The 24,099-nt window shown below is 37.9% G+C and overlaps 1 protein-coding gene across 3 annotated transcripts in view; it reads left to right on the forward strand.

Moving 5' to 3' along the window:
* The window catches only part of ZCCHC4 (zinc finger CCHC-type containing 4), a 56,730-nt gene that overhangs the window by 21,732 nt on the left and 10,899 nt on the right, over positions 1 to 24,099 (forward strand). For all 3 annotated transcript variants that reach the window (XM_002814647.4, XM_009239853.4, XM_054553787.2), the window contains 3 exons: positions 10,428 to 10,500; positions 14,384 to 14,534; positions 16,465 to 16,565. In XM_002814647.4, coding sequence (XP_002814693.2) covers positions 10,428 to 10,500; positions 14,384 to 14,534; positions 16,465 to 16,565 — 325 coding nt within the window. The remainder of the gene's footprint in view (positions 1 to 10,427; positions 10,501 to 14,383; positions 14,535 to 16,464; positions 16,566 to 24,099) is intronic.

Raw genomic sequence — 24,099 nt, forward strand, 5'->3', positions numbered from 1 at the left:
GTGTTCTTGAAGGTGTTGAAGGAATCAGGCTTTGTGTTTTCTTTTATTTAGATCTACTTCCTAAAAACAAAGCAGACAGATTTTTTTTTTCCTCTTAGACAAGGTCTTGCTCTGTCACCCAGGCTGGAATGCATTGGCATGGTCATAGCCCACTGTACCCTCAAACTCCTGGGGTCAGGCGATCCTCTAGCTTCAGTCTCCCTAGTAGCTAGGACTACAGGTTAGCACTACCACACCCAGGTAATTTTAAAAAAAAAGAAAGTTTTGTAGATTTGGGGTCTGGAACTCCTGGCCTCAAGCAGTCCTGCATTGGCCTCCCAAAGTGTTGGGATTACAGACATGAGCCACCAAGCACAAAACAGATTTTTAAAGTGTAAAATGTCCGTTTAAAAAGTGTAGTTTGGGCCAGGTGCAGTGGCTTATGCTTATAATCCCAGCACTTTGGAAGGCCAAGGCTGGCAGATCACTTGAGGTCAGGAGTGCAAGACCAGCCTAGCCAACATGGTGAAACCCTGTCCCTACTAAAAATTAAAAAAATTAGCTGGGCATGGTGGCTCACGCCTATAATCCCAGCTACTAGGGAGGCTGAGGCAGGAGAATCGCTTGAACCCAGGAGGTGGAGGTTGCAGTGAGCTGAGTTCACGTAACTGCACTCCAGCCTGGGTGACAGAGCAGGACTCAGTCTCAAAAAAGATAATAATCATAAAAGTGTAGTCTGGCCGGGTGCAGTGGCCTACGCCTGTAATCCCAGCACTTTGGGAGGCTGAGGCAGGTGGATCATTTGCGTCCAGGAGTTCAAAACCAGCCTGGGCAACATGGTGAAACCCCATTGCTACTAAAAATACAAAAATTAGCTGGGCGTGGTGGTACGTGCCTATAGTCCCAGCTACTCCGGAGGCTGAGGTCAGAGGATTGCTTGACCCCACAAGGTAGAGGTTGTAGTGAGCCGAGATTGCACCACTGCATTCCAGCCTGCGCAACAGAGTGAGACCCCTGTCTCAAAAAAATAAAATGAAGTGTAACTTTAATACTTTATTTTCCTTTAGATTTCTGAGTCAACTCTAAGTTGTCTGACATACACAGGCACATTACTCAGAAATTACCTATACTGTCTCATTCCTTATGAATACGTCTGGCCTGGTAACCACTTATCCCTTGTTAACAGGACTAGCACACTTTACTAACATCTGCTTGACATGAGTGATCCTTGACAAATCATGATATAGACTTCTTAAAGATAAACTCAATTTATTTTTAATTGGATATAATTCATTTAATAGTCACCATTTAAAAGTATATATTTAAGTAGTTTTTGTTGTAATCACCGTGTTGTGCAACCATCACCACTAGGTACTTCTAGAACATTTCTATCATACTGAAAAGAAACCTAGAGTTCACTTCCCCTCACAAGCACTTTCTGTCTCTCTTTTCTGGAGTCGCCTGTTCTGCACATTTTATATAAATAGAATCATAAAATCTGTGACCTTTGTGGCTGGCTTCTTTCACTTAGCATCATGTTTTCAAGGCTCACCCACGCATGTAGCGGTACTTCATGCCTCTTATGGCTGGCTGTATGATATTCCATTGTGTGGATATGCATGGAGATAGCAACTTCTTTTTTTAAATTCTGTGTTCCATTCCTAAAGTATTAAATTATTCTAAATGCATTATTTTAAAGGTAGAAGTTTAACTTTTGGGTTCTTATAATGTATTATTAATAGGGAGTATTTTTATTTGTTTTTTTGAGACGGAGTCTGGCTCTGTCACCCAGGCTGGAGTGCAGTGGTGTGATCTCAGCTCACTGTAACCACCACCTCCTGGGCTCAAGCGATTCTCCTGCCTCAGCCTCCCCAGTAGCTGGGATTAGAGGCGTGTGCTGCCATGCGCAGCTAATTTTTGTATTTTTAGTAGAGGGGATTTTACCATGTTGGCCAGGCTGATCTCGAACTCCTGACCTCAAGTAATCTACTTCCCTCGGCCTCCCAAATTGCTGGAATTACAGGTGTGAAACACTGTGCCTGGTATAGCTGGTATTTTTTGAGTGCCTGTTATATTTCAGGCCTTGCCCTGACTCATTCCTCACATTAGCCCTGTAAGATAGATGCTATCATCATCCTCATTTTTCCAGATGAGAAAACTGAGGCATAAAGAGGTTAAATAGCTTGATCAAAATCACAGTTTATAAGTGGCCAAGCTAGAATTCAAGCCAAGGCAGTCTGGCTCCAAAAACTAAGCTATCCTTTGGAAATAACTTTGCTTTTGAACTTGTTTATATGCCTTTCTCGTATAGTCAGTTTCTTTCTTGTCATCCTTCCATCTCTCCCTTTCTCCCTGTATCCTCCTGCTTGTTCCACAAAGATTTTCAGATGAATCAAAACTGGTTTCTAGGTTATTTATATTTTTAGAATAAGGCACTCAGGATTTTTTTCCTTGGAGACCTGGAAATCCAATCATGTAAAAGAGAATTTATTGGTTTACATTACTGAGGTCTGGGATATAGCAGGCTTTAGTCTAGTTGAGATAGTGAGCCTCACACAATGTTGCTAGGGCTCCCTCTTTCTCTCTCCACCTCTCATTCTGTCTTTCTCTGTGTATTGATTTCATTCTGCAGACAGCTTCCTTCCTACTGCCAGGGACGTTGGTGGCAGCAGCTTTAAGCTTATCTAGTTTTCGGCTTAACTGCCCAGTGGAAAGAGGCAGTTCTTCCTGACAGCTCCAGCAGCAAAACTCCAGAGAGTGTTCTGATTAGCCTGGCTGGGGTCACTTGCCTATTCCAGAGCCATCACTGTGGCCTGGCAGATAGGGTACTCCAGCCAGCCTCTGACCAGTCACATGGAGTCGGTTCTTCACAGGAAACAGGTGTTCAACTTAAAGAGTAGGGATGTAGGTGCTGGAGAGACAAAAAAACCAGATGTCCATAACTAAACTATTCAAGACAACGTATACAGTTGCCAGCAGCACTTATATTCCTAACTTTGGCACTTTTACTTCAGTGAAAATGGTACAATGTGATCTTTCTAATAGTATGGTTTTGAATTTACATTAAAAGTTATATAATGATTCTAAGTTATTAAAGACAAGCTTTTTCAAGCTAGTTTTAGTGGACTTACTTAACAAACAGAGACTAGGTGATATCATAGTGCGTCTTCTCAAAGAACTTGTTAAAATTGCAAGAATCCTTGGTTTACTTTGTTTTTAAAAAAGGAAAAATGATCTTTAATTCTGCCATCCAAAACATTATGGGTTTTGGCTTTTTAAACCTTTTTTATGCATACAAACATTTTAAAAAGTAGATATATAACCTTGAAAACTTTTCCTGCTGGTGATATTTTAGGTATATTTCTTTTTGAGACAACATCTTGCTCTGTCACCCAAGCTGGAATGCAATGGTGTGATCTCAGCTCACTGCAGCCTCAACCTCCTGGGTTCAAGTGATCCTCCTACCTCAGTCTCTCCCAAGTAGCTGGGACCACAGGCGTGTGCCACCACACCCAGTTAATTTTTGTATTTCTTGTAGAGAGGGGGTTTCACCCTGTTGCCCAAGATAGTCTTAAACTCCTGGGCTAATGCAGTGTGCCTGCCTCAGCCTCCCAAAGTGCTGGGATTACAGGGTGTGAGCCATCATGCCCAGCCTATTTCTTTTTTTAAAATTGAGATATATTTTACATACCTAAAACAGTAGTTTTCAGTATATTCACACGGTTGTGTAGCCATCACCACTATCTAATTCCACAACATTTTCATCACCTTCAGAAGAAGCACTCTCCCTGTGAGCAGTCCCCTCCCCATTTACCATGCCCCCAACCTTTGACAACCATGAATCTACTTTCTGTCTTTATGGATATGCTTTTCCTGTTCTAGATATTTTTTATATAAGTGGAATAATACACTGTGTGGCCTTTTGTGTCAGACTTCTTTCACTTAGCATAAAGTTTTCAAGGTTCACCCATGTGGTAGCATGTATCAGTACTTCATTCCTCTTTTTGGCTGAATAATATCCTACTATACAGATATACCAAATTTTGTTTATCTTTTCATCTGTTGATGGACACTTGAGTTGCTTCCATTTTTTGGCTATTATGAATAATACTGCTATGAACATTTGTGTACAAATTCCATGTGAACATAGGTTTTCAGATCTCTTGGGTATTAGTTTATTAGGGCTGCCGTAACAAAATACCACAGACTATGTGGCTTAAACAACAGAAATTTATTCTCTCACAGTTCTGGAGGCTGGAAGTCCAAGATCAAGGTTTCAGCAGGTTTGATTTCTCCTGAGGCCTCTCTCTTTGGCATGCAAATGGCCACTGTCTCCTCATAAGGTCTTCTCTTTGTGTGTGTATCCCTGGTGTTTCTTACTATGTCCAAATTTCCTCTTCTTATAAGGATACCAGTCAGATTGGATTAAGGCTTACACTAATGGCCTCATTTTAACTTAATTACCTCTTTAAAGGCTCTGTCTCCAAATAGCCACATTCTGAAGTACTAGTGATTAGGGCTTCAACATAAGGATTTTGGGGGTGAAACAGTTCAGCCCTTATACCTAAAGTGGAATTGCTAGGTCATGTGGTAACTATGTTTACCTTCTTCGGGAACAGCCAAACTATTTTCCAAAGTGGCTGCATCATATTTTATTCTCACCAGGAATATATGAGGTTTCTAATTTCTCCGTGTCCTTGCCAATGTTTATTATCATCTGTCTTTTTGAAGTGGTATCTCCTTGAGGTTTTGTTTTGGATTCCACGGATGGCTAATAATGTTAAGCATCTTTTCATGTGCTTATAGGCCATTTGTTTATCTTATTGGAGAAATATCAATCCTTTGCCCAGTTTTTAATTGGTTATTTGTAGTTTTGTTGAATTGTGAAAGTTCTTAATATATTCTGGATACTAGACCCTTATCAGATATATGATTTGCTAATATTTCCTCTCATCTTGTGGATTGTCTTTTCACTTGTGATGAAGTCCAGTTTTTCTTTTTTCTTCAGTTGCTTGTGTGTTAGGTGTCATATCTAAGAAAGTCTTGCCTAATCCAATGAGTATCTATACCCATGTTTTCATCAAAGAGTTTTATAATTTTTGCTTTTACACTTAGGTCTTTAATCTATTTTGAGATTTTTTTTTTTTTTTTTTTTTTTTGAGACGGAGTCTCTCTCTGTCACCCAGGCTGGAGTGCAGTGGCACATCTTGGCTCACTGCAACCTCCGCCTCCCAGCTTCACACCATTCTCCTGCCTCAGCCTCCCGAGTAGCTGGGACTACAGGCACCTGCCACCATGCCTGGCTAATTTTTTGTATTTTTAGTAGAGACGAGCTTTCACCGTGTTAGCCAGGATGGTCTCGATCTCCTGACCTCGTGATCCACCCGCCTCGGCCTCCCAAAGTGCTGGGATTATAGGCATGAGCCACTGCGCCTGGCCTGCTAATTTTTATTTATTGTATGAGGTAGGGGTCTAGCTGCTTGCGTGTGGATGACTAGTTGCTCTAGCACCGTTTATTGAAAAGACTGTTCTTTTCCCATTGAATTGTCTTGGTACCATAATGAAAACAAAAGGACCACAAATATATAGGTTTATTTATGGACTTTAAATTCTGTTCCATTGATCTATGCCCATCTTTATGCCACTCTCACACAGTCATGATTACTGTTGCTGTATGGTAAATTTTGAAAATGGGAAGTATGAGTCTTCCTATTTTGTTCTTTTTCAAGATTGTTTTGGCTGTTCTGGGTGTCTTGCATTTCCATATGAATGTTAGGATCAGCTTGTCAATTTCTACAAAAAAAGCCAGCTGAGATTTTTAAAGGGATTGCATTGAATTTGTAGATTAATTTGGGGAATATTGCCATCTTAATATTAAGTTGTCCGGTCCATGAACATGAGATGTCCTTCCATTTCTTTAGATCTTCAATTTCTTTAAATGATATTTTGTAATTTTCAGTATATAAGTTTTGTGCTTCTTTTATTAAATTTATCTCTAGATGTTTTATTATTTTTGGTGCTATTATAATTTAAATGGTTTTCTGAATTTTATTTTGTGGTGTTAATAGTACTCTGATTTACTTTAAAACATTTTTCAAAAATACAGTTAACCCTTGAATAACATGGTTTTGGCTGCTCGGGTTCACTTACAAGTGGATTTTCTTGTGCCTCTGCCACTGCTCCTCTTCTTCCTCCTCCTAAGCCTACTCATTATGAAGATGAAGACCTTTATGGTGACCCACTTCCACTTAATGAATATTAAATAATATTGTCTCTTCCTTATGATTTTTTTAAATAGAAACGGGACTTGCTGGTTGGCCAGGTTGGTCTTGAACTCCTGACCTCAAGCAATCCTCCCACCTCGACCTCCCAAATGACTTTCTTAATAACATTTTCTTTTCTCTAGCTAACTTTATAGTAAAAATGCTGTATATAAAACATATACAAAATTTGTGCTAGTTGACTGTTATCTGTAAGGCATCCAGTCATCATAGGCTATTAGTAGTTAAGTTTTTGGGGAGTTGATATGGTTTGGAGTTGATATCTCATGTTGAAGTGTGATTTCCAGTGTTGGAGGTGGGCCTAGTGGGAGGTGTTTGAATCATGGGGTTGATTCCCCATGAATGGCTTGATGCTGTCTTTGTGATAATAAAGGTAATAAGTGAGTTCTCATTCTATTAGTTCATGCAAGAGCTGGTTGTTTAAAGAGCTTGGCACCTGCTCCTCTCTTTCTTGCTCCTTCTCTTGCCGTATGACATGCCTGCTCCCCTTTCCCTTCCACCGTAAGTAAAAACTTCCTAAGGCCTCACCAGAAGCCCAGCAGATGCTGGTGGTATGCTTGTACAGCCTGCAGAACTGTGATCCAAATAAACCTCTTTTCTTTATAAATTACCCAATCTCAGGTATTCTTTTATAGCAATGCAAAACAGACTGACACAGAAGGTAAAAGTTATATTTGGATTTTCTGCTGCGCCCGTAACCTCTGTGTTGTTCAAAGGTCAACTGTACATATAACATAACATTTACCATAGTAGCCACCTTTAGATATACAACTTAGTATTAGTAGTGTTAAGTAAATTCATGTTGTTTGTAACTGATCTCCAGAACTCTTCATCTTGCCTGATTTAATTTGAAAGATTTGTATGGCCCCTTAACTACTTCACCTTTAATTCCATGCCTTTTAGTTGTCCTCGTCTTGCACCTGTAGTTGTAATGTCCTGGTCAGAGTAGGGGTTAGGGGATGTGGATAAAGTTATTTTATAATGTACGGAATATATTGATACCTTTTTTTCATGCTTATAAACTTTTGTGTGTGCCTTGCAAACAAAAACTGATGGTGTTCTATTGGGGATATCACAGCTCAGTTTTTTTGATAACATAGTCTGTTATTGAGTCAGTTCTGTAGAAGGTCAACAATAGTTCTTAAGAGAGAGCTGGTTTATTGAAACACATAAGTTGCTGGAATGCTGTGAGACTGTTGCCTGTATTTACAGCATGATGGAATATGTGGTTGGTTCAGATTTCTCATAAAGACCACAGTTAAATCAGAAAAAAAATTCTGTGTAGTATAGAGTGACAGTGAGTAGTTTTTTGGCACTTTGACTTTGGTTTCTTGGTGCCTTACAACAGTTTTATCCAAGGTTGGAGAACTGCCTCAAACTCCAGTGTTCTCTATAGATGTGCTATAAATATATTTTTTAGGGGGTAGGAGATACGAAGTTCACATTTGCTAAGATGGATTTCTATATGCTCTAATTTTAGCATGAAAGATGTGAAACTCTATTTGGGAAACTATTATCCAAATAAAGTTATGTCAAAAAATGAATTTCTTAGGTTCATTTCATGAACTAATTTTATTCAGCTCTTGATTACATTTCCTGTGTGTAGAGCATGTTTCACACTTGGTAACTGACTCTCATTTAAAGAGAATGAATGGCCAGATGAACGTCCTTTTGAGCATTTTTCAAGTGCATGCATTTCTGATTGGTTTTGTTTGCCTTATTCAATGGAGAGAATAATTCTTTGTGGCCAATTTCATTTTAAGAGGGCAATGTTGAGTGATTTTTCATAATTTAAAATATGAATAATTATGCTCTCAAATTATGTATTTGATGGAAACTTAGAACTGAAAGCTTGGCTTTTCTTTCTCTATTCCTCTGCACACTGCTGCCCAGAATGTTTTGGACGGGTGTGCTGTGCTGAATTTCATGTAAATCAAATTTCCTTTTTCTAATTTTTAAAAATGACTGTTGTATCTTTGTGAAGGAATGACAACAATAGGGATTAAGTTAAAAATGGATTGTATTTTCCTTTGGTCGTACTCATAAAGCAGTGCAAGAGAGAAGAAAACCCTTAAATGATATCTTGTTTACACATGGCTGTACTAGTACTAATACACTTTTTTTAAAGGCAGTTATGTGAAATTTAGTTAAATAAGAAGACATATTTGTTTAATGGTCATTTGACATTGCCTACAGTCAATTTTTGGAATGTTCATTAGGTTACAGTATATAGTTTAAATATTTTCCAGTTATCTAAACCTTTTATTTCTTCAGTGCAAATTTATATTTTAGGAAATGTGCTAACAGTGTCTTAAATGACATTAAAGGATATTGTACCGAGAATGGTTGGCAGCTCTTTGTCCATCTCCACAGAACAAGAAGAAATAGGCTTAGATTATTTCTGGTGAACATAAACATAATTCCCTAATATTAAAGGCATTAAGACATAAATATTTACAGCTGCTAATTATTAAAATAACAGTAACAGTACTTAGCGTTTTAGTATATGCTATGTAGCTGGCATTGTATTAAGTACTTTACATACATCATCTTATTGTTATCCAGTCCTATGTGGTAGAAATTATTACTTTTACCATTTTACGGATGAAGAAACTGAGGCTCAGAAAAGTTAAGTAACTTACTAATGATACCCAGCTAGTAAGCGAGAGACACACAGTTTGAAACCAGACCATCTGACTATAGAGCCTGTGCTGTTAACCACAGTTAATGGGAAGAGGATAAACCAGTGCTGTCCCTTACATTAAATATTCACCATGGATGATCAATCAGTTACAGACAGTAATGGATAACTGAGTAGAAATACAAGCAAAGAAGTTGACAGTATCATGACTTGGTTCAAGAAGTCATAATAAGTAAGGATGTGTCTCAGATTTTTTTCAGTCTTTTTACCAGGTTACAAATGCCCAAGAAGGACGATGTGATTCATATGTAAATTATGTGTAATAAAATAGTTGAAGTTCAAAATCCTATTGAGATGACAAAGAGGTTTCTATATTATATGGAAAACTGAGAAATCAGGAACACAGACATTAAGACCCAGATCATAAATGGGGAAAACATATGGACAGACGGTACAAATACAGTTAAGAAATATAGAAAAGTTCCGCCTTGTAAGTAATCAAATGCAGATTTAAGTCATAATGTGATATGAGTTTTTCCTAGTAAATTAGCAGGAATTTATAAAATGTTAATACCCAAAGGTGGCACTGTCATTCACTGTCGATGGCTTTTTAAAATACTGTGTTAGCAAAACAAAATAATTCAATCAGTGAATAAATATTCCTCTTTCCCGGCACTGATTTAGTAAATATGAAATGCATATACTTTTTCTATTATATTGAAAAGCATATTTTATTAAGCTAGCCTGCATTAGACAAAAAAAAAAATTTGTTAATACAAATTTTTTTTTTTTTTTTTTTTGAGACATGATCTGGCTGTAGCGCCCAGGCTGGAGTATAGTGGCGTGATCTTGGCTCACTGCAGCCTCCGCCTCCTGTGCTCAAGCAATCCTCACACCTCAGCCTTCCTAGTAGCTGGGACCATAGGCATGCATCACCACGCGTGGCTAATTTTTGTATTTTTTGTAGAGGCGGGGTTTTGCCATGTTGCCCAGGTTGGTCTCAAACTCATTAGCTCAAGCAGTCTGCCTGCCTCAGCCTCCCAAAGTGCTGGAATTACAGGTGTGAGCCACTGTGCCCGGCCTGTATTAAATACTTAAAAAAAAATCAGCTACAGAAGAAAATAAATGAACAGCTGTTGAGCAGAAATGTTGATTTAGTATTCTCCTTAAAATTATTAACCATGAGGGATGTATCTTAATTGCCAACCCATTGCAAGCTTAAATTGCGTAATCATCTATCAGTAACCTGATTGTTTATGTATAACCTCCTGGTACATAGGAACATGTGTGTTTTATATATGAGTATTCTTTAGTTTTACTACTGGTTAAACATGGGAAAATCACTGAAGTTTGTTATTTATTCACCGTTACAGATTCCCTGAAATTTTTGAAAATTATTCTTTATTTCAAAAAACTAAAGAATGATGAAATTTTTTAAAGGTGTGATTTTATTGTTTTAAAATTTAGTTTATATTTGTCTACTCTATAGCTGTGACTGGGCAAATAACTCTGTAATTATTTTACAGGTATTCACAGTTTTATATGGAAGATAGCTTTTGCCATTATAATATGTTTAACCATCATTTCTTTGATGGAAAGGTAAGAGCTGTGACCATTATCTCATTGTTCTCTTATTGTGGAATAACAGATTTCAGAGTGCCTCCTTTGTTGTTTTTCTAAATTCCCTCAAGGTCAAATTGTGGCTGTTCTACCATTTACTGATATTTATTTTTGTTCTTTCACTGTTTATTGAGCACCTAGAAGTGATTTTATTATTCCCTTGTTAAGACTTCTCACTACTTTTTGGATGAAGGCCCACATTCTTAGAAGGCCCGTGGGGCTGTGTGTGATCTGACCCCGATTTCCACTCTAGCCTCCACTCTCCCTGTTTCCCCTTTGCTGTCTGTGCTCAGGGCACAGGGCTTTCATCTGGAACTGGTCAGACACCTTTCCACCACAGGGAAGGTCCATGCTGTTCCTGCTGGTTTCTGCTGTCTTTTGCCTTGATAACTTCCACTCGTGTTTTAGAACTTCGTTCCAAATCACTTCTTCCAGCCTCCCCCGACCCCTACTCCCCAAAGGGTCAAGTTTTCGTTTGTAGACTCACCACACTGTAATTAAATGCATGTGTCAGGGCTGGGAGTGTATGGAAAATCTCTATTCCTTCCTCTCACTTTTTCTGTGAACCTCAAACTGCTCTAAAAAATAAAAGATCTTTAAAAAAAAAAAGGACTGCAGCTTAAAAAAAGCTTCTTTCAATATGAGGTTAATAATGTCAATGAGAATAAACAGCATAATAGAGCTGATACATTTAGTTTGAGCTCTTTATCAGGCCTATTATGAGATAAAATCTGTAACCAACCAAGTAATCACATCTGCCAGGACGCTGGCCAAAAATATTGTGAAATTATCGAAACACCTTGAAGCATACCCATAAATATATGCATGTATATCAATTTTGTAAAAATTGTGAACCATGCTTACTATGTATTGTGCTTTGAGATATTAACTAATGATAGGAGGATGAAAACCAAGCAAGACTTTAAAAGTCAGCGTTCAGGAAATGAAAACAAATGTTAAATTGTTGGTTGGGATTGAAAAATGAGTCCCCTGATTTAGTAAGTATAGCACTCCTTCCATTTGAATCAATTTAGCATTGGGATATATATTAATATTTTTCAGCTGTGAAGCCATTAAAACAAGGTATTGAAATAAACAGCCGTTATAATTAGATGTATTTCAGCTGTTTCCCAAAGCGTTTATGTGGTTGGTAATCACTAAGAATTGAGAACTGTTGAGGTGAATGTGAAGGAAAGTGGGAGTTGAAAGTCACTTGCCAGTAGATGATGAGGGACTTCTCAGCTGGGACAGTGGCAGTGAGAAAAGGAGAGGAAAGAACTGGGTTGTCCAGGCATTCACAGAGGCAGTGAGAAGACTGCACTGAGGGAGAAGTCCAAGCTGACTTGGTAGAATGGCCTGGATTTGTATTTTTTCTTCTAAACAGAGGGAAGTGAAGTTTGGAAAGGTTGAATTTGTGGGGCTGGAGGATATTGATGTGGGGGTATCCCCCTTGAAACCACAGGACCTTGATGTCAGGTGGGGTCAGGGCTGTGTGGTAGTAAATGAGGAAGTAATCGAGTTTGAATCACTACTTGATGCTACACTAGTGAGTTAGGGTTTTCTTGTTTTTTGTCTGTCTTAATACCATACTATGGTTTTGCTTTTTATTTTGAACAATGAAGACAAAATAAGGATAAAACTAAATACCTAAAGGTTGGCTAGCAATTTTTTATATTTTTAAAGAGTAACAGGTAATTAGCCTTTTTGTTGGAAACTCTTTGTAGCTTATAGAAAGTGTACAGCATTACCTTATAAGCTTCTACAATAATGGTTGGAATAAGCTGCCAAGATTGAGCCCCACTTTATCATCCCTGAAGAAAAGAGTCATCCAGCTCAGGCTTTCCTTACTCTATATTTCAGCAGCAGCCTCTAAATAGCACTGCAGCTGTAGAGATTGATCTACAGAAACCCATTGTTTTAATGATTTTACTATCTGCCCTTTTTCTACCTACTCCCAGAGTCAAGTTTTTCAATAGAGATTTACCATCCACTAATCAATCACTAAGTATTTAAGTGTCGGCTCCGTGCCTTTGAGGCTGTTCAGGGTGCTTAGGAGAATAGAAGACTCTGCTAGTGCACCTCAGCACTTTACAGTCCACTAGATTCAAAAGCTGGAGTTCCCCACATAGGATTTCTCATTGCAAATCATATAGTCTTTAAAAAATGTCATCTGCCTTAATGGCAAAGTCAGTTAAAGTATGTAGAGAGGATGGCTAATTAAATTGCCAGGCACTTTTTAAATGATAACTGAGATAAAGGAAAGAGTCAAATTACTGTCAACATTGTAAGCAAGTATCTATTTCCCATAGGAGACCAACATTAAGACCATCAGCAGCTTGTGTTGGGCTATGATGCCACTGATTATTACCTGGAAAAAAAAATCCTTTAAAAATATTTTTTAAGTTAGGTTAGGAGTTAGACATCATTTACTTGTATAATTTCTTTTTTTTACTTTCAACTCTAAGGAGTTTGAAGATTTCAATATCATCATCTGTGCTCTCAGTCCTTGTTCTTGTAAGCAGGTTAAGGAAGTGCCAGACAGCACTTGAAAAATGATTAACCTTCTTGACAAGTCATCCTCTGCTATAGGAATTCCAGTAGGAAATTAATGAAGACTCTCCTAGGGAAAAAGGTTTTCCTCTTATCAGTGGGGTCTTCTAAATTGATTTAGCAGTAGAACAAAATATATTTTATTATAAAATACATATAGGCTTATTAAAGTTTAAAATGCCATTAAATTTTAAAATCTCATGTCATTTTGTATACTGTGTTGACTTATTTTTGTAGATGAGTACAGTCACCTCTCCCCACTTGTGGGTTCTGCATCTGTGGATTCAACCAACTGGAGATCAAAAATATTTAGGAAAAAAAGGGTGGTGGTGACTGTACTGAGCATGTACACTTTTTTCTTGTCATTATTCCCTAAACCATAGAGTCTAAGAACTATTTATATATCATTTACATTGTATTAGGTATTATAAGTAATCTAGAGATTATTTAAACTATATAGGAGGATGTGCATAGGTTATGTGCAATACTACAATATTTTATATCAGGGACTCTAGCACCTGCAGATTTTGGTATATGTGGGGGTCCTGGAACCAGTCCCTCAGGGATACTGAGGGGACTGTACTTGAAAGCTACTTGCAAGTCAGTTGACTGGAGATACTGTTATAGGGTATCTCTTAATAACTTCACTTATAGCAAAAACCATTAAATGTCCCTGTTAATGTTTACTTTGCAATTACTAAAAAAGCTTAAATTAACCTTTGGGAAAATGTGTTAATAGCATGGTTTCATGGACCAGATGCGCTTTGTCATTTGTGAACTTTCATTTTCTATTTACTTACAGTGCATGTTCAAATATGTCTGCCTGATACTCAAAAACATATGCATGTTTAACTGCTAATTTGTAGCTGTTATTAAACTGAACTCTTGGCATTGGACAAACCAGATAGGAAAACAATGTCTTCTTCGTCTTTGTGTCCCTAGTGCTTAGCACCATCCTGGCTTCGGTTTGTTAAATTGAATTTAACATTTTAGATAGTTTTCATGGGTAATGAGTTTCTTTTAGGACACTAAATTTAGCCTTTTAATTTAACCATTTGAAATGTGTAGTCTTCTGATAGTGATGGTGTTTGAATTTGCAATTTTAAAACCTGCTTATCAAGGAACCCAAAGATAAAATCTTATGGGGGCAAAGAGAGGCTTCAGCATGTCACTGAGGGATGCTGTGGTGGCAAGATGACTTGGTAAAGTTTCCAGTATTAAGAAGGAGACTGAGTCTAATGCATTCTCCTCCAAATAGGATGAAGTGCCTCTCTCTAGTCCTAATTTAGAAATGAATTTTTATTTGTTCCAGACTGCCCTTGAAGTATGCAGAGCATTTTTACAGGAAGATAAAGGCGAAGGAATCATTATGGTGACAGATCCTCCGTTTGGTGGCTTGGTTGAACCTCTGGCTATTACATTCAAGAAGTTAATTGCTATGTGGAAAGAAGGTCAAAGCCAAGGTGTATAATTTATTACTGCAAAATAAACACATATCTATGTATCTACTTCCTGTCAAATATTAGCTGAGCTCAGTGAATCAGAGCACTGATAGAATATACATGTCTTGAGTTCTCTTTTTAAAAACAGGCTTATTTGATGTTGCAGCAAACTTCATTATCATGATATACTTTGTATTATTCTAGTCGTGGATTTTTTTAATGGCTTATAGGTAAAATACTATGTTTTTGATGGGAATAATGGGACATTATGCAGAACAGCGGTGAACTGCTGTCATTCATTCAGTAAATATTTACTGAGTGGCCACTGTGTGCCAGGCACTGTTTAGGTACTAGGAATAGATTTTTGAACAAAGCCGACACATACCTCTGCCCTGTGGATCATACATTCCCTGTTCCTAAAGCCTGGCCCAAAACACTAAGAGGGCACTCAACCAGAGGTCCAGGGCTCTACGCTTTGCCAGGATATGAGTTTGGAGATTAGACATCCCATAGGCTGATTGTGGTTATCACTGACACAGATTCCCAGCCCTATAGGTAGGCTAGTGGCTGGGGGTTATTATTCAGTTTAAGAGACTTAGCCATGTATGGTCTTCAAGCACGTACTGCTCCTTTTTTTTTTTTTGAGACAGAGTCTCACTCTGTCACCCAGTCTGGAGTGCAGTGGTGCAATCTCGGCTCACTGCAACCTCTGCTTCCCAGGTTCAAGCGATTCTTCTGCCTTAGCCTCCTGAGTAGCTGGGACTATAAACATGTGCCACCATGCCCACCTAATTTTTTTTCCCCTGTATTTTTAGTAGAGACAGGGTTTTGCCATGTTGGCCAGGCTGGTCTTGAACTCATGGCCTCAGGTGAACTGCCTGCCTCAGCCTCTCAAAGTGCTGGATTACAGGCGTGACTTAGGACCTCAAAGTATTTTATATAATTATCTAATTAGTTGGTACATTCATTTCTTAGAAACATTTTCTAGCTCGCAAGTTGATAAATTTGTTAAGAGTGTCAGGAATTTTGTGATCATGCTTCTCCACTAATAGTGCTTTGGGAGACAATGCAAATGAAATATGAAACGTGACTCATATTGTTAAGTATTTCACTTATTTGCTGTTTTTAAGTTCACTAATTAGAGTGGATAAAGTCAATGTCATTGGGGAAGCAATAAAGAGCTTTGTGGGCTTGAATTCCTGTTCTGCCACTTACTAGCTGCATTGGACTTGACAGCTTATGGCTTCAGTTTCCCTATCTGTAAAATGGGATAACATCTAATTCTAGGGATTATTGTAAGGAGACAATACATAGTAAGTACTTATTATAGCTTAGTGTAAGCACTATGATTAGGCTTGCCTCTGATTAAGGCTTTTCAGCTTGTTGGAGTTTTAGCTGTAATAGTGCTATAATGAGTACTAGCCTATACTAGGTGCTTTGTAAGTAATAGCTGTGTTCCCTGTCTCTCACAAACACTAATTTTGGTAAAACTGTTTTAAGAATCTTCCATGATGCAGACAAGGTTGATTCATCCCTGAAAACTAAGATAATCAGTTGTGGCAGAGCTGGGATTCACACCCAAGGCCTACTGCCTTCTAGTCCAGAGGTCCTTCCACTACATCGTGACTACCTTTGTGCCTCAAAAGTGGCATTCCTTTTCTGTTTTCAACTCTTTAGGTAACATCTTTGCCTTACCTAGACAATAGTAATATACATACAAGGGTTACTTTTACATACTCTTAGTAGCTATATTTCGATATAAAGGAATATGCTCACTGACCTTTGGGAATAGACAGGCTTGAAATGGCACTCTGGTAAACATTTTCTGTTTTTGTATGAGATTTAAATGTGTTGAATCATTGCAGTTTCTCATGCTAGCGGAAGTTTTTCTACTGTAGCCTTCTATTGTTTCTTTAATTTACTATTTTTTTTCCTTTTTGTGATCCATTAGATGACAGTCACAAAGAACTACCCATTTTCTGGATTTTCCCCTATTTTTTTGAATCCCGAATTTGTCAGTTTTTTCCAAGCTTCCAGATGCTGGATTACCAGGTAGAGTACATATTCTGTTTTCTGGCATGGTTGGGGAATGGAGATTCTACTTAAATAGATATAAGGCTATTCATTGATTTTAGTAAATTAAAATACAATGAGCTGTATTAAACACTAATATTATACCATATATAGCTCAGTCCAGTGGTTCCTAAATATCAGTAATCCCTAGAGTGCATGTTGAAAATACAGATTGAGTACCAAAATAAACCCACTAAATCAGAATTAGAGGACAAAGCCCCAAGAAAAAATATCTCACCAAGCTCCTTGGGTGATTCTAAGTGTGCTAGGTTTTAGAGTGGCTGATTTAGTCTTTCATCATCGCTAGGAGATTTTGCAGCCCCCCCACCCCCGGTTCATCATTATGAATGTTGGTTTCCTCTTTTCAGGGGGTATAGAAAAGTAAATCACCTTTCTGGTTGGTGAAATGCCATGCACACTTTACTGCGTCACTCTTGGGATGTCAGGAGTGTCAGAGAAGGCAGAGATGGCTCTGTGTGAATGTGTTGATTCCAGGAGGAAGTTACTGGAGTGAGTAACTTCACAGTGATGATTATGGAATTTTCCCCATGCCTGAAATGAGAATGAGGCTGCTGTCCACAGCAGCTCCACCTGGTCTTTTAAGTTCATTCTGCTTTAAACTCCACTTTCCTGTATTTTTTTCCCTTGTGTTTGAAGTTAACCCTGTTGTTGCCATCACCGTGTATGGTCTTTGGGCAGGTACTGCTTCTTTTTTTTTTTTTTTTTTTTGAGACAAAGTCTCACTCTGTCACCCAGTCTGGAGTGCAGTGGTGCAATCTCGGCTCACTGCAACCTCTGCTTCCCAGGTTCAAGTGATTCTTCTGCCTTAGCCTCCTGAGTAGCTGGGACTACAAACAGGTGCCACCATGCCCACCTAATTTTTTTTCCCCTGTATTTTTAGTAGAGACAAGGTTTTGCCATGTTGGCTAGGCTGGTCTTGAACTCATGGCCTCAAGTGATCTGCCTGCCTCAGCCTCTCAAAGTGCTGGATTACAGGCGTGAGCCATTGCACCCAGCCTGCTTCCTCTTTTTGTAAGAGTGTTTTATTTGAGTTTTCTGAATAATCGACTAGCCCCTGATTAAGGCAGAGTTTTAGCTGTAAATGTCTTCACTAGCTGTTGCAAGCTAGCACTTTGTTCTAATCTTTCTAATCCTGAAGGCATATACCATTACGAAAATTATTTTAAAATTCTGAAAGAAACAGTGTTACCAAAAATGAGAGTAAAAGACTACTTGTGATTCCACCCAAACAGCAGACACTGTACTTTCAAAGTAGTTTTAATCTTTTTTTAAAAGTACTTTTTACAGGTTTGTAATCATAGAAGACAATTTTGAATTCTGCTTTCTTCACTATGTCTTATAAGTATACATTTTTAAACATAGCTACACAATCTTTATGCTTTAATAACTAAATTATTTCATTTACAGGCTATTATTCCCTTCTTTTTGGACTACAGGTTGTTTTTGTTTTTACCTTTTAAGGTACTGTAAATAACACTGCTATAAACACCTTTTATGCATATAATTTTTTCATGTTTTATATAACTTACTTAAAATAGGTTTCCAAAACTGAGATTACTTTATCAAATATAATGGACTTTTTTATGGCTATTAAGTAGCATTAACAGGTTTTGTTCCAAAAATGTGTAGCACAAGCCATTTTATACTTGACTTCTTGAGCTCTGCTTTGAGCAAAATTTATATCATAAGTCTTCTCAAAGCTCATTTAACTTGTTTTTGGGGCATCAAGTTTTCTGTTTCTTGTCTGAGGGATGCTTCTAGTATTGACATTTGCAATACAGAGATAGCTGACATATTCTAAAGATGTTAACTACGTAAACGGGTTCTAGTTTTCACCAGCATCTTCCACCTTTGGCAACGGATAATCGTCTAGTGCAATGTTTGGCTCACAGTAGGTGCCATGTATATGTCAAATGGATAACTGAGTGAAATAGCATGAACCCTGGAGTCAAAAAGGATCTGAGTTTTAATCCTGGTGCTGGCACTTACTTAACCCCTCTGAAGCTTATCTTACCTGTTAAATGAATATGGCAATAATATATCTGTCTTTTAAGGTTTTAAGGATTTTATGAAATAATGCCTGGAAAGGCTTAGCCCTGTCCTTAACACACAGCAAGTATTAAGTTTAGGTTCTTGCTGTCGGCATTGTCATCACCATCACTGTCATTGTCATCATTCAGATAGTCCCAAGGTGGGGTAAAACTCTCCCTCAGGTCCTTTTTTGATACATCTGAGAGATTAAAATTGCATAATTGTATAAATTGGTGCAAAAGTAATTGCAGTTTTTGCCATTCATTTTAATTCATTCATTCCTTTTAATGGCAAAAACCGCAATTACTTTTGCACCAACCTAATAATTCGTGCCCTTAGAAAACTGTTGCATCCATATTTAGAGAGGAGTTTTTTTTTTTCGCTATGGGCAAGAGTTTGAAATGGTGAGAGGGCAGAAGAAGACAGATCCAGAATACAGCAGATGAGAGAGGCAATTTTGGAGTAACCAGCCGTCACTTGTTAGGCAGTCTGTATTACTAGGAAAGAACTTCTGGAAATATTAGGGTTACAGTTTTGAGAAATAGTTGCAAGGTCCAAGTGTGGACAATAATTATACACTTCAGTGTATTGATGAAGAAAGGTTCTGATTAGGTCATGTGTCTGACAGGCTAAAAAGCAGTCTTCTCAATAAAGAGAAAGCCAACCTTTGGAAAAAAAAATGAGAACAAAGTCAAAAACAAAGCAAATTTGTTTTTCCTAATTCCTGCTAAAGGGAAGAACGGTACTGTCCATTACATGCTCATGTTGGAGAAACTGTGCCATATCTCCTCCTGTATTTATAAACATTATTTGATTATGTTCTTGGACAATTTTTCTATTTTTTGAAAATTTCTCTGGACCTATTATTCCTTTCTGAGCATTTTGCTTTCCTCTCTTTCTTTTGTTACTTTAACTTCATTAAAAAATTTTTTTTAAATAGAGATGGGATCTCTCTATGTTGCACAGGCTGGTCTCGAACTCCTGGGCTCAAGCGATCCTCTCACCTCAGCCTCCCAAAGTGCTGGGATTACAGGTGTGAGCCACCATGCCTGGCCTAACTTCATTTTGTGTTACTTTTTTTTCTTGTATATTAGCCTTCATTGAATGAAAACTTTGAGTCCTCTTTCCTCCTTCACAGATCTTTTCCCATAGACCTTGATTAGGCCTTTTTTGTTTGTTTGTTTTGTTTTTGGACATCACCTGAGATGATTATATATAAGCCCCCAAACCACAATGCAGTAAAAAACCCCAAATCACTAAATCTCTTCTTTGGAAATACTTCCCAGGTAAGAGGAAGGCAGAAATGCTGCAAATCTTCATAAAACATAAATTATGTACTCTTCAGTGATCAAGCACTTGATGAATACAGAATAAAACAGTCATCAAAGACCTAGAAAACCAAGAGTTTTATTAACAACAAATTAGAAAGGAAGGATATGATGATGGAAAGAAACTCTGATTTTGAGTCAGAAGTCTGAGTCCTGGCACTGCCTTTTAGAGACCACTTAATCTTGGGAGAAGTCACTTTATCTCTCCAGGTTCTGTTTCCTTACCTATAAAATAAAATGATTGAACCAGAAAAGAGATGGCAGATAAGTTTCTCTTTTGGTGCTAAGCCTGATAAATTGCTAGTGATTTTCTGGAGAATTTGTTGAGAATACCAGGCTTGGTAGCAAAGAGTAATGTGATTAGTGGTGTCCACCATGGGGGTGGGGTCAGGGAGTGGTGGTGTTCATGTCCTGAATTTTCTGTGTCTGAATTAGATGATCTCACCTCCTTTCCACCTGAGACATTCTGCTCTCTCTTGTTTGTACTTAATATGGGACAGTCATCTGGGGTGTTAAAAATATAGCTCTTTGCTTTTGTCAAAGCTATCCTTTTTAAACATCAGCCTGTTAGGACACTATGTTTTTCAAGATTAGTTTCACAGTCAGAAATGAAGATATTTTGGCAGCAATTTCTGGAAAATTATTGCAAATTAAAAGATGGCTACCAAAATTCTTAAAATTTAATCTATAATAAACATAAAACATGTAGTGGGTTTGAAGGAAAAAGGGGTATAAGATGTCCACATGTTAATTTCAAATAAGAGCTTATGGGATATGGGGATTATGATAGACTTTGCTGCTGTGGTAGAAGCTGGTTGCTGGAGCAGAAGAAGGTACTGGGGACCTTTTGTGTGTGCTGAAATCCAATAGAACACAATTCTTAGGGAGTTACAGAAATGCAAGTACTCTGTCTTATTTAATCTTTCTTTCCTGGCCTGATACCTGGAACATAGTAGGCACAAAATAAATGTTGATGTGGATGTCTTGGTCTCCATTTAACTAGTTTCAGTCTCATGTTACAGAAGACATTTGCGTATAGATAAAATTAAAAATTGGGAATTGCAGAGATTTTGTGCTTTTCCTCATTTCTATACAGTACTTCATCACATTAATCAGTTCCATGGGATAAATTTTCTATTTGAAAATGCCTCTCATCATCATTGTGAGTGAAATGTCGGGGATAATGATGGGAAAATTGTGTATCGGCTCTACTACTAGTGATAGGCAATTTGCAAAATTGTGTTTGCTTTACAGCACTTCCATAGGAGGTTTATTTGTGTGGCTGAAGCTATGAAATATGGATATATGTTAGAGGTACATTAATTTACTCTAGCAGCATGCATTTTACATACCATATGTTTATAGTTAATTAGCACAACAAACCCACATTTAAAAATAATAATAATCTCAATTAGGTTATGCAAAATCAAGCAATCAACCACCTTCCTGACACATACATTCACTGACTCCTTGGGTAACCATAAAGAAATTGTTCTTTTTTTTTCCCCTCTCTTCCATCTGCTATCTAGTATATTGCATAGAATATTCCATGTACTAGAAATCTTTCTAAAATATTATTCTCCAACATTTGAAAAGCTTCATATGAATCTCTTGGGAAGAATTTTTTTCTTATGACACTCATAAATGCTCAAAATATCTTTGTTGAGTTTAATAAGGTACCATATATTTATTGAGTACACAGAGGAGTGCATTAGGGGAAACATTATGAATTTAAATGATTTTAAAAGAAAATGACTTATGGTACTATTTTAAGGTGATTTTGTAGTAAAATCTATTTTTGTATCCTAGCCTCTAATAGATAACATATATTCATAGAATTTTCAAAGTTAGAAAGAAACAGGTAACGTAGGCTGACTTCCCAACGTAATAATCCTCTCCACTAAATTCATGACCAGCTATCATCCAGCTTCACTTGAATGCTTCCAGTGAGCAGAGGACTACAGCCTTAGAAGGCAATGCAATTTATTTAATAGCTCTAATCGTTAGAAAATTTTCTCATATGGAGATAAAATATGCTCCCCATTAACTTCCAACCATTGGTCCTAGTTCTATTCTCTGAAGCAATAAAGGATAAGTCCAATTGCTATTCCATAGGATACCCCTTCAGTTATAGAATAGCTATCAGATCCTCCCAGTCATCTCTTTTCTGGATAAACATCCTCAATTTGTTAAGCTATAAATTCTATTCATTCCCATTATTTTTCAAAGAAATGAACTAGTTTTATCAGCGTCTCTCCTGAAATGTAGTGACTGAACACGGGGCTTCAAATGTGATCTAACCTGAAAGTTTCCTTGTTGTGATACTGTACTTCCAAATAGACCAACTGTGAGTCCGTGCCAGCTTTTACACAGTTATGCTGGACTGCAAACTCACCATACTGACAGCCAGAAACCCTTAGGGGCTTTTCCACACTGTCCCTTGGGTCTCCTCATCCTGTGCTACAGTGTACTTAGTTTTTCCCACTGCTGAAGCTTAGCCTTAAACTAGACAGGGCTGGAGAACAAGCCTAGGAATCTCCCCTTAAAGCCCTCTCTTTCCCTTGTCCTCAATTTCTTACATTTTTGTGATTCACTTATTAAATAGCTAGCTTACAAGCCAGTTTTGTTGTAAGTTCTTTTGTATTCTTGTTTATTATAGAAACAATTCAGTACATAACTTATTTGAATGTCAGGCTTACCTGTACTGACCTCATAAAAAACCTCATGGTATTGTCGTGGATAATCAAAAGCAGTGGTTCTCAAACTTTAGTGTGCCAGGAGGGCTTGTTAAAACACAGATTGCCGGGCCCTACTCCCAGAGTTTCTGTTTTATTAGGCCCTAGGTGAGGTGAGAATTTGCATTCCTAATGAGATCCCAGGTGACACTGATATTGCTGATCCAGACACCACACTGTGAGAGCTACTGGTTTAAAGAAAGATGGATTTAGTGGCTAGGTGGATTCACAGCAGTCTTAAAACCAAATGAGAATGCTTGTGGATAACAGGTTGGAGGAGGAGACTGAAGTAAGAAGCTAATAGAAGTCATGCTTGTTCACTTCGGTTTGCTTTCAAGATAATCTGCTGAAACTGCAAGTTGAGTTAAGGACCTTGAGGAGAGAGGTACATGTTTGAAATAGTCACTGTGGGGAGAACAACTATAATTGTGAACCTGTGTCTTCATCTCCATTTTTTACCTTATGCCAGGCCTTGAATAGTGTTTTACAAACATTATCTCATTTAACCTTCACAGCAACTTTAAGTACCGTTACCCTCTTCTTACGTAAGATGACACAGAGCAAATTTCACACACAAATTGGGAAACCCTGACCAAATGAGCACACATCTTCAAAGGCTGAATTTTTTAATGCCAAAAGCTAAGTTCTTGAATACATAATAGACTTTCTTGTAAAGTCTGTTGTATTAGATAAAAGATTAGCGTTGTTCCTTTAATACTAGACAATGTGAATTTGTCATAACAAATCTTTTTAATAATGAAATTTTACTTGGTTAATAAGTAAATTTATTTTATTTATTAACCAAGTAAAACAAATTTTACTTGGTTAATAAGTAAACTCTTGCTCTTAAGAATTTCTTGTTAAATACTATAAGAGAGGTGGCTGTGCTTTAGTCAGGAGTAGGCCAAGGCAGCTTTCCAGCTGCAGCATGACTCAGCGGGTTTGGAGCACAGGTGCACAACTCTGCACATTATGTAACCACACCGCAGGTGCATTAGGTGCTCACTCGTGAGCTCGTGCTTGGCTTGGAGCCACTATTGTCTGTAAAAGGTATAATTACCCTGCTAACGCTGTACATATGGCCTGTGCCTGGGTTGGCTCGTGCCTGGGCTCGCTTGCGCCCAGAGAGAGAGTAAAGCCATGTTGCAACTGTCTACAATTCCTCAAGTCTTTTTGCAGTTACCCGCCACTGGTCTACCCACTCCCCTTGGTCTTCTGCTTGGGCTGAAACCTGACACTTGGCGTGACAATTGACATCACGAACAGGATAACGAGGAGAATGAGGCTTCATTCCCTGGTGATTCTGGGTCAGCCTTGTGGCCACAACATGGGTTGTGGTACCCAGGGTCAGCTGTACTGCTTGGATGGGCTCCAGTGGAAACCTGGGCAGCAGTAGAT

Source organism: Pongo abelii, chromosome 3 (genome assembly GCF_028885655.2).
Source record: "Pongo abelii isolate AG06213 chromosome 3, NHGRI_mPonAbe1-v2.0_pri, whole genome shotgun sequence".
Classification (NCBI taxonomy): domain Eukaryota; kingdom Metazoa; phylum Chordata; class Mammalia; order Primates; family Hominidae; genus Pongo; species Pongo abelii.